The 11,246-nt window shown below is 39.8% G+C and overlaps 2 protein-coding genes across 5 annotated transcripts in view; both read left to right on the top strand.

Moving 5' to 3' along the window:
• Window positions 1-878: 878 nt before the first annotated feature.
• mfsd6l (major facilitator superfamily domain containing 6-like) lies at window positions 879-5,823 on the top strand. 3 transcript variants are annotated; one of them, XM_024271350.2, is made up of 2 exons: window positions 879-1,369; window positions 3,002-5,823. In XM_024271350.2, exon 2 carries the CDS (start codon window positions 3,012-3,014, stop codon window positions 4,776-4,778), a length of 1,767 nt encoding a protein of 588 aa, XP_024127118.1. In that variant the 5' UTR covers window positions 879-1,369; window positions 3,002-3,011; the 3' UTR covers window positions 4,779-5,823. The 3 variants fall into 3 exon arrangements, with proteins under 3 accessions (XP_024127118.1, XP_024127117.1, XP_036069250.1); XM_024271349.2 differs by having other exon boundaries at window positions 880-1,369; window positions 2,991-5,823; XM_036213357.1 differs by lacking the exon at window positions 879-1,369 and adding an exon at window positions 1,421-1,667.
• A 235-nt stretch (window positions 5,824-6,058) lies between these two features.
• The window catches only part of zgc:171844 (uncharacterized protein LOC100151763 homolog), an 18,474-nt gene continuing 13,286 nt past the window's right edge, over window positions 6,059-11,246 (top strand). The window contains exon 1 of one of the 2 annotated variants that reach the window (XM_024271407.2): window positions 6,059-6,345. In XM_024271407.2, coding sequence (XP_024127175.1) covers window positions 6,306-6,345 — 40 coding nt within the window. In that variant the 5' untranslated portion in view covers window positions 6,059-6,305. The remainder of the gene's footprint in view (window positions 6,346-11,246) is intronic. The other variant, XM_024271405.2, reaches the window with a different exon arrangement.

Consider the following 11,246-nt stretch of genomic DNA (forward strand, 5'->3'; position numbering starts at 1 on the left):
CCAGAGAGAGCAGAGAGCGCTCTGTTTTTCTTGTTTGCATGGCAAAATTATGGTTAATCTAGTCATTTCAGCGACAAACAGCAGAAAAAATTCAAATAGCTCTGACCACATCTTTCCTGCATTTTAGTCTGACCTTCAAATAAACATTTCCTAATTTTGAAAGACATTTCTTGTCCTTCCAGTTCTTAGAGTCGCATCGCTGCATCACCAGCAGACACAACTGGTAAAACCACCTTTCAGGATGCTTGCAGGTTGTCTCTGTGGTGGAATCTGGTTTTGTTGCCTTTTCTGAGCTTCTCACCTGCTTTCGAACAACAGACAGCTAGTTTCACTCGTGATAAATCATCTTAAATCAGCTGCTTCTATAGAACATGCAGCAAATTTAGCCATAAATTAAGTTTAGGCCAGACAGGATTAAATTTTTGCACAGACGCTGTGCTCAGTGACGTAAATAATCATCTGCATGCTAAAAGAAGCTCTCAGAAAATCCCCTCAATCCATTTTGCAGCAGTGATTCATAGTTTGAAAGAAAGCTTTGAAACATTTCTAGAAGTCAAATCAAATACATGCTTCATTTTGATTATTTAGAGGAAATGTACCCAGCATCCTTGTGGGGACATTACTTAAAATATGCATTTGTGCTGTACATTTTTATTATGTTATTATTTTACGTTTCTGATGTATTTTTCTTTTTTTTTGTAAAATGAGAGTAAAAATTATAATTTATGTACAAATAAACTGTGTTTTTAGTAAAACTATTCTATTCTAACAATTATAAATGTGTTTTGTTTTAATTTTATTTATTTTATTTTAGTTTAGTTTTATTTTTGGGCTGTTGTAATGACAACATGGACCAGAACTTTATTTTTTATCACACTATTTATTTTCTTCCTTAGAGATATTAGCATTCATGACAGGAAATTTTCAAATTTCAGACTGAATTAATGCAATAAAGTAAAATCATCAACCAAATTAAAACAAAAGAGGTAAATAAAAAAATGTAATTTTTTAAAGTTTTTTTTTTTTTACTTATCTTTGGTTATGTGATGCTCCTATGCTTTGGCTATATATAAGGTGTTAATGCATTTTTTTTTCTTTTTTAGTCTCCGCTTAGCTTTCACACTTTTGTTGTCCATGTTTATAAATAAGGTTTTTTTTTTCAAAACAAGTCTTACAGGAAGTTTTCCTGCAGTTTTCTCATCTATGGTCATCCCGCCGCTAGGGGGTGCTGTAGTCATTTTAAAACGGCTCTCCAGCTGAAGGTGTAGTTTGTACAGGTGTTCATACGTGGTCACAAACACACAAACTTACCGGTGGATGAACCGAAGATGACCGGAATAAAAATTTAAAGTAATTTTAAAAGGCAGAGGTGAGTATTTTCCTTTGCGTTTGTTTATTTTGATCCGTTGGAGTTGCAGGTTTGAGCTCCATCCAGACCGGGACAGGTGCATCCTGCCTGACAGGTGTCCCTTCCCGTCACGTCTTTTGTTTGTTTCACCTGCCTATATCCGCAACGTAAAGCTGGATTGTCGGAGCTTCAAATGCGCTCTTTTAAGCAGAAAAAAAAAATTAAGGGTGTTGGAGCGCATGTGCTGATAGATTGTTCTTATCTAAAGTTAATGTAAAACCAGAAGCTGGATCATCTGTTTCCTGCTCCTAACAGCGGGGTATTTATCTCTCTATGTAAAATTATTATTTTATTATTTGAAAGTCTAAAGTTTAAATATACCCGTGAATACCATATAAAATATTTATTTACATTTTTATGTGTTCCTGCTACTTCCCCCCCATTAAAATAAACTATTTTCATGCAGTTTTTGTTTTAAGTTTATTTTTTTATTTAACCCTTTAACACCTGCGATTCAATGTTTATGTTCTTTGATTTACTCTATTTTTTTGAAAATTGTTAAAGGTTTTTTTTTTTTTAAATTCCAGTAGTTCTTCGAAATCTACTGTTGAAAAGTTACAGTACGTTAAAGATTTTGTGTTTAACTGTTTATTTATTGTTTTTTTTTTTTTTTCAAAGCTAGAAATAGTGGTGCCACAAACGATTATTTTAATAGTCGACTAATCACCGATATTTTTTTCTGATTAGTCGACTAATCGGGTCATGCATAAAGCGGATGTAAAACACACATCTTTACCATCATTAGCTTAAACTAACTAAAAACTAGATATATAACATTACCTGTGATAATGCTAGTGTGAATTTGGCCCCTGAAGATGCTAGTGCTGATAGCTGAAGATGCTGAAATTGATAGTTGAAAATGCTGAAGTTGATAGCTAAAATCGCTGAAGCTGATAATTGAAAACGCTAAAGCTGATAGCCAGCTAAAATATTTGTTGAATACCAAAGTAGCCTAAAAAATGAAAAAAAGCCCAAGTTAGCCAAAACAGCTAGCATGCAACTAAAATATTAGCTAAACTCCAAATTACCCTCCAAAAAATGGAAACTTCCTAAACTAGCCAAAATAGCTAGCATACAGCAGAAATATTAGATAAACTCCAAAATAGTCTAAAAAAACTTTAAAAAATCCAAAATTAGCCAAAACAGCTAGCATGTAGCTGAAATATTAGCTAAACTACAAATTAGCCTAAAAAATGGAAAAAATCCTAAATTAGCCAAAAACAGCCGGCATGCAGCAGACATATTAGCTAAATTCCAAAATAGTCTAAAAAAAACCTTAATAACTGCCAAAATAGTCCAAAAACCTAGAATAGTGAAATCATAACTTTCCACTTTACTACACTCTGACTCCATTTAATATAAATTAATGACTAATCGAATATTAAATTAGCCGTCGACTATCTCAATAGCCAATTCGCCGTCGTTTAGTCGATTTATCGTGGCAGCCCAGTTGGAAACAAATTCAGGATCTAATGGTTAAAAAAAAGTAAATATTAGAGCTCATAGTTATACTTTTACAGGATTATTGTTTTAGCTCCAATTTTAGGGCGACATTGTTTTCAGAACAGATTTTGTGTTTTAGTTCTTCTGCAGGAGTGCCACGATGAGGAGGACCAAACAGATCGACATCAATCGGGCCCTCGCCCTCGCCGGCACCTTCAGCTTCCTGTGCTCCTGCTCCAAAGCCAGCCTGCTCCCCTTCCTCACCCTCTACTTCCGCCAGCTGGGCCTGTCTCCCGCCATGACGGGCGTGGTCGTGGGGACCCAGCACTCCATCACGCTGCTGTGGAGCCCTCTGTCCGCCCTGCTCTGCAGACACTACAACAAGAGGCGGGTGGTGATTGGCTGCTCCCTGGTGCTCTCGGCTCTAATCGCTCTTCTGCTGCTGGTGGTCCCGCCCACAGATGTGTCCGGCTCGCTGTTCTGCAACACCTCCGACCTGGGCGTGGAGCCAAATGACAGCTTGGCTGAGGAGCTGCGAGTGACCATGGCTGGGCCCCGGTCATGGACCACCGTACATCTAAAGGCTCCGGTCAGCCGTCCGTCCAGGACGAACGTGTCTGTGACGAGGAGCGAAGCGTCACCACGTCAGAACGTCGCAAAAGAGGAGCCAGCGTCTTCGCGAAACACATCAGTGCTGCTCAGCAGTGTCACAATCCCAACAAGGACTTCCTCTGTTCTCCATTCTAGCATCAACTCCTCTGTGGAGCCGCTGAGAAGGAAGAGGTCAGAGGTCATTTCCAGCAAACCTGAAGAGAAAAAACAGGACAGTTTGGATTTTCTGAGCAGCCTGAAGGAGATGGACGTTCATACCCAGCTCTTCTTCCTCCTCATGTTCCTCGTGTCGGCGTGGGAGTTTGTGGCGGCACCCCTGGAGTGGGCGGTGGACGACGGGCTCTTTGAGTATCTAGACTTCGCGGACGCGGCGGACCGTCACAGCAGCAGGGAGCTGTGGGGTCTTCTCGGGGGGGCCTGCGGCGTCGGCGTGAGCGGTCTGCTGGTCAGCAAGCTGAGCTGCGTCCTCGCCGCTGAGACCCCCCGGAGTGCGGCGCATTTCTACACCTACGCTGGCCTGGCGGGCGTGGCCCTGCCCGCCGCGGTCTACCACCCTCTCTACCTGAACAGGAAGCGCCAGCGAGCGGGGGGGCTGGTGAAGGCCGTGCAGCTGGTGCAGGGCTCCCCCCGCGCTCTGCTGTGCGCCCTCACCGTCCTCCTGGTGGGGGTAGCCGGCTCGGCGGTGGATAACTTCCTCCTCTGGCAGATGCAGGAAGTTGGCGGCAGCGAGCTGCACATGGGGCTCACTCTGTCCCTCGGCCTGCTCTCACAGGCAGCCTTCCCCCTCTTCGCTGGCTGGGTTTCCAAAATCCTCAGTCCTGGGAGGGTTCTCGTCGTGGGGGCCGCCAGCCTGGGGTTACAGTGCTTCTACTATTCTTTCCTCTGGGGGCCCTGGGCGGCTCTACCTGCGCAGGTGCTCAGCTGCTTCAGCAAGGGCGCCCTCTGGTGGGCTGTGAGGGTCCACTGCGAGGACCTGGCCGTGCCGGGGGCAGAGAGGAGCGTGAGGAGGGTCTATAAATCCGTGGCTCTGCATTTGGGAAGCGGGGTGGGGAGTTTTACGGGGGGCTTTGCGGCGCAGAGGTTCGGCGTGACATGGCTGTTCAGAGGGGTGGCGGTGGGACTGATGGCGTGGTGCGTGTGTCTGCCTGTGCTCCAGTGGAGAGCGCCTCACCAGCGCAGGATCAACTACTCACGCCTGCTGGCGGCCGACGGGAGCGACGCCATCGACTCCGAGTCTGAGCAGGAGAGAGACTGGCTGGATAAAGCAATGGAGGACGACAGGAGCAACAACAACAGCCGGAGAACCAGCCATTGAAACTCCAAAAGGGATGCAGTTTTGGATAATAAAAGGCTTCAGAAATGCAAACATTCCCATCAGATTAGAAGAATCTAAACCAGGGAGACATTTCTGTCCTGAAAATACAGATGGATGAAAGCCTCTTCTGAGTATTTGCAGCCACTGTTTTACTGCAAACATCTTGGAGGATGTTTGGAGTGTCCAGCAGAAGCTGCACCATCAAAACAATGAAGCCTCCTGAGAGGCTCTGCAAACAGAGAGTCTGGTTGGACTGGCCCGTCATCCGGCTGCTCCACGCCCATAAGTGCTGCTCATCTCCTGCACGAATCCTGAACTGTTAATCCAAAAAGATTAAAGAAGCTGGAAAAAAAATCCTCTTTGGAATCTCTGTTTCAGGGTTTCAAGTTCTTGTGATCATTCAGACAGTAGCGTGTTTCTAAAGAGTTATTGCACCTAAAGTCCATTCTACTGTTTAACTTTAACGGCAGGGAAATTTTAGCGACAGCAAAAACTAAACACATTCTTTGAACTAAACAGTTAACACAATTCCATTGGATTCTGAGGCTGAGAAAATTGAATTTTAGCGCAAATAATTCAAATTTTAACATGTTTAATGGAGGCGTTTTCTAAGTGGAGCTCAAATAGTGTCTTAAAAAAGTGCGTAGAACGCATTTAATTTGCTGGAAGTTTTCAACTGTTAACATGATCAATGTTATTCCAGTAGATTTTGAAGGAGAAAAGCGGCCGCTTTTCTCCTTCAAAATCTACTGGAATGACATTGATCATGTTAGTGGTTAAAAAGTTAAAGAATGTTGAATATTTTGTGTTTAAGTGGTGTTAAAGGGTTAATCCAGATGCATTAAGAAAGCAGGGTTTAATGCTGTGCTTTAATTCAGCTTTTAATTCCTTAGATTTAATAGTTTCATTATTCAGAATATTTTTTTCAGAAAAAAAACAAAGAAATGAAGCCAACAATGTCGTCAAATAAATTCCACAAACATGCAATAGTTTACAGTGGTCCTTTGATTTATTTCCTGGGGAAAAAGAATTTATAATAAAAAAATATGAGAAACTGACTGGAAATTATATTAATAAAATGATCTTTCTATTTTTGTTAAAAGATCTCTGAAATGTGTTTTTTCATTCTTGTACGTTCAAAGTAAACACAAAAAAATGAAATTTAGTTTAGTTTTTGAGACTTCCAGGACATCTGGATGCTCCCTCCAGGGTATCCCCACTTAAGAACCTCATACCAAAAAACTCTGAATCAACTTGTGTTGTTCGGAAGAAGAAAAACAAGAGAAATCCACGTCAGAATCGTGAAAAATGTCTTCAAATGTGAGACGCGCTCTATCCTCTGTCGTCAGCAGGGGGCGCTGCTGAGAGGCGAGCAGGCGCTCCGTGGAGAGATGAACCAGTGCGGTGAATTTCAGCCTCAGCTGCGGATCTGCTGCTTCTCCCTCCATCGTTTTGGTGTTCCTTTAAACGCTATTGGGTTGAGATTCCTCTGGAGCTTCGGGAAAAATCTGTTTTAACGAAAAAATAATGGAAAAAGAGGAAAAATCTGCACAGGGAGACAAATCACGTGAGTCTTTGAACGCACCTGCTGCTTTGTTGACTGTAAACATAAAATAGAAAGAACAGTTCAAAAGAATAATTACCAGAAAATATGTCAAATATTTTGTGGGGATCAATATAAAAAAACTGGGATTAAAAGAACATCTGGTTAACCTTAAATTTCTGAAAATACTTTTTAAACATATTATTTTATTGGCTTATAGAGTAAAACAAATACATTAAATTAATGCTTCCTAATTGCAAATATACTGTATATTGTAGTATTGTTTTGTCTTATTTTGTATTTAACCATTTTTTTTTACGTAAATGCGATTAATCTGACTTTAAAGTTATTCAAGATGCAAAATAAACTCACCTTTTTAGTCATTTCAGTTAACAATTTACACCTAAAATCATATTATTTTTTAAATGAATTGTAAAGCTTGTTTTTGAAAATCTTAGCCTAAAATGATTCAGATAAACGGTATTAGGACAAGAGGTGTTGTCGTTTTATCAACATGTATGAACATTTTTGTTTCATAAAACTTCCTGTTCCTTCAAAAAGCTTAGAATTTTTCTTTGTTTGAATAAAATATACAGCATAATGTTTTTTAGTTTAAGAACACACTGGTAAATGTATCTCAAAACTGAAACACATATTTTTATTTTAATTATAACAATTATAAAATTATATATAGTGGTGGACAAAAGTGTTGGTACCCCTCAGTTAAATAAGGACAAACCCACAATTCTCACTGAAATCACTTGAAACTTACAAAAGTAACAATAAATAAAAAAAAAAAATTGAAAATTAAACAAACAAAATCAGCCATCAATTTTGAATTGTTGATTAACATAAATATTTAAAAGAACAAACTAATGAAACAGACCTGGACAAAAATGAATGTTGAAATGTATAATGTCTAATTAAAATGTCTAATTTAGCCAAAACAGTTAGCATTAGGCTAAAATATTAGCTGAACTCCAAATTAGCCTAAAAAACTCAAATAAGCTTAAATTAGACAAAACAGCTAGCATGTAGCTGAAATATTAGCTAAACTCCAAAAAAGCCTAGAAGAAACAGAAAATGGTAAAATTAGCCAAAAACAACTGTTGAAATGTCTAATTTAGCCAAAACAGTTAGCATAAGGCTAACATATTCACTAATCTCCAAATTAGCCTAAAAAACTTCAAAAAAGCCTAATGCATGGGTGATGGACAGTCCTCAGCCTCTTTTTCTTCAAAGGGAGGTGTGTCAGCAGGAATGAGGAAATCACGAGGTCCTTGGGGAGGGTCCCGCCCACCAGGTCGTCAGGTCCAGAGCGGGGTTCCGGCTACGTCAATCCGGACATGTAATAGAATGTTGATGGTTTCTACTCAGGAAAGGGGTTCTGATAAATACTGTCACACCTCCCTCTGCATTTATCCGGACTTGGGACCGGCACAAGACGACACTAGATTGTGACCTCTTGCGGTTGCATTACACACACACTTGCACGCATTCGCGTGCACACTCACTCACTCACTCACTCACTCACACACTCTCACACACACACACAAAAACACAAACACATTTTTTTTTTTTTTTATATATATATACATTTAACAGTTTTTAAATCCCAACCAATAAACACATAAAATATAATTTTTATTTGTAATCACAAATATGTACATATGAGCTGTAATCCGTTGAAATGTTTGTATGGGAAGGATTATCCTACTAAAAGCTATTTCTAATGTTGACAATGTTGACAACTAAGACATTGTCTAACCGAAAAAATAAATCAATACATAAATAAAGCTGAAAAATGAATTCCAATATTTAAAAACATACTTAAAAACTAAAACAGGTATAGACATTCAAATAAAAACTCAGCTTTTTTAACATTATTCCATTACATAACTTAACATGAATTCACCACAAAAATCATGTCACTTTTAGGACTAGCTAACCTACTTTGTGACACTGAATTTTATGTGATTCTGATAAAACTAACCTACTAATCTAACTAATTACCTCCTAACACCATTAATTAATTTATTAAGAAAATGTACATAAACAAAGAAAATCTAATGTGACTCGCTCATATGAAATGAAAGTAAAAACCCAAAAACATCCTTTTGGTCTCATCCCCTTTGGTGTCTCAGGTTCACTCTAGGGTGAACGGTTCTATTTTCTTCTCCTCCTCTGTGTCACTTTAGCAGGTGGAGCTCCAAGGGTAAAAAGCGTCTTTTGAGGCTTTTCCTGAGGTGCATTCCCACTTGATTCAGCCTGGCTGCTGACTGTAACGGTCACGTCTTCTTTTAATTGACCAAAACAAAATTGTTGAGGCAGATTAACTTTGAAGGTGTCCAGCAGCTGAGAAGGGGCGTCTACATTGGAAGTTGGGGGAGTGGTCTTGTTTTTCATGACCTTCCTATTGGTTCTCCCAGATGCAGCTCCAATGGTGAAAAGATTCTTTTGTGATGCCACAGAAAATGAATCTTTTATCTTGTCTGGTGTGGAGTCAGTTGCAGGTGTGTCAAACTCTATGTGTGTTGTTGGGTTTTGTTGAGGTTCACACACAGATGATTCTGGATTGTTGTTGACCATGTTGGATTCACGGGACACACAGACCATCTGCACCAACTGGAGCTCAAGATTTTCTCTTTTCCTTGTTTGTTTTTCAATTTTATTTTCCAATTCTACATTCAGTTTGTCCATTTCAAGCAGTTGTTTCGTCACAATCTCTATCTCGTCTAAAACCGCCTTGTGGTCATCAGAGCAGCTGGGTTCCTTGAGGAATTTTTCCACATTTTTGATCTTCTCGTCAAGGTCTCTGATTTCCTTCCTGCTCTCTTGGCGAAAGTTACGTTGCTGCTCAATTTGTTTTTCAGCAATCAGCCATTCTTCATGAATGTTCTTCGCCTCATCCTCACACTTCTTTAGGAGGTCTTGCTCCTCCGCGATCTCTCTTTCCCTAATCGCCAAACGGGCTTTTAGTTCATTGCGTTCAGAGATCAACTGGTTCGAATCGTTTCCATGATGGTTTACTTTGGACTTTGCAGATGGCAAGTCGTCCTCAGAATCACGGACGTTATCATCCTGATCACCCGGATTGGTCTCTACGACGCTTTCCTCAGAATCACAGTAGTTATTTTGAAAATATGGGATTTTCGGATAGGCCTCCACAGCGAATTCCTCATAATCACTGTCGTTATCATACTTATACTGATAACGTGAGGAGTAGCGATAGCCCGGATTGGTCTCTTCTGAGTCGCTTTCGTCAGGGTCGTTGTTGTAGAAGTCAACGTCCTGGAAATTGGAATACAGTTCCTTCAGTTCCTCCAGTTCCTGTGGTGATAGTGTGGTAGGGTCAGAGTCCTGGGAGGAGGAGATTTCTGAGGGGGTGGGAGAGTTACGATTCATGGCGTCTTCTGGTTTCATCAGTTTTCTTGAAATGGGTACTTGGTATCGTTATCCACAACGGGTTATGGGGTTGATTTCCCTGCCTCAGCTCAAGAACTTTTCTCAGGATCAGAATGATGTCATTGTGCATCAGGCTTTGAAGGAAATGACATCATTACGTGCAAAATTACATCACTGGACCTTTCAGTTGAAACAATGATGATGACGAATGATGTCATTGTGTGTGCGATGTCATCAGTGGATGATGTCATTGTTTGTGACGTCATTAGTTGATGATGTCATTGTGTGTGATGTCATCAACAAATTGATACATGATTGACTGATTTCATCTCTTGACAATAGAATTTTATGTAAACTATTTTTTGTCAAAACACATTTTTGTCATGTTGTGTCTCCTGTCAGTCACTTCAGGTTCATGTTATTTATCCACAGCTGTTTTCATTTCTGTTAGTTGTCTTCAGTGTATAAAAGTGTCTGGTTTTCTGTTTGACATTATCAGGTCATCTGATTAATTAGTTTGATTGCAGTATGCAATCAAACTATTGTTCTTCTGTTTTCTTCCGTACATTTTTCAGCTATCTCCTGCATACTTCATCCGATTATTGTCATTCAAGTATCAAAATGTTCAGCTTATTGAGCACATTATTGCTCTATTCTGAAATCTCTTCTGCAACTTTTTTGCTTTTCAGCAATTCAACGAAATTGCTGCAACTTTTCCCATTGAAATGCATTGAAAAGGCTCTTCAGCAAATCCGAAATGTTTGCAGTTGTAACTTCTGCATACTTTATGATATTCTGAAAATTCAAACATGTACTTGTTCTGCTATTTGTGGACTTTTCTGCTGTCTTTAAACAATTTTTTAGAAATTTTTGAACTTGTTCAAATTAAAAATAACATGGAAGTCAATGAGGACAGTGCTTCAACTTCACTGTTTTTGAAATGTTTCTCCTCCTCCAATTTTTGAGCTACAGACACCATTCAAACTTTAATGTTGTGGAGGGATGGGGAATTTCAGCTATTACTTTTCTTGTGGATATGTCATATAGTTTTTTAACTACATCTGTTTGAAATCATTTTCACCAAAATATGTTATGTTTGACACACATAAAACATATATTTCTAAATTCTCCTGAGCCTGAGGTTTACAAAATGGAAGGAATTATTCTGATCGGACGTATGGTTGGCGAACAGCAGTCATTTGTTCGGAGCAAACCATGGTGCTGCATTCTGCTGACTCATTTGCTCAACCTGTAGGTGCTCACCCCTCCCCTCCCCCACCTCACGCGTGCAGGGAGACAGTTTCAGGAGTTTGCATAGACTGTATATAAAATAACTGGACAGAGCAAGCCCCCCTCCTTCCGTGCTCCATATAGGAAGTACCACTGGGTTGCAAAAAGGCCAAAGTCCCATTGACTTACATTGAGAAACAGACAGTCATTTTATATGTCAGAATAATCATTCTTCCTCTGCTGCTTTCTGCTTAACTTCTTTTAAAGATTTTTTTCCATTATCACAAGTT

Source organism: Oryzias melastigma, linkage group LG8 (genome assembly GCF_002922805.2).
Source record: "Oryzias melastigma strain HK-1 linkage group LG8, ASM292280v2, whole genome shotgun sequence".
Lineage (NCBI taxonomy): Eukaryota > Metazoa > Chordata > Actinopteri > Beloniformes > Adrianichthyidae > Oryzias > Oryzias melastigma.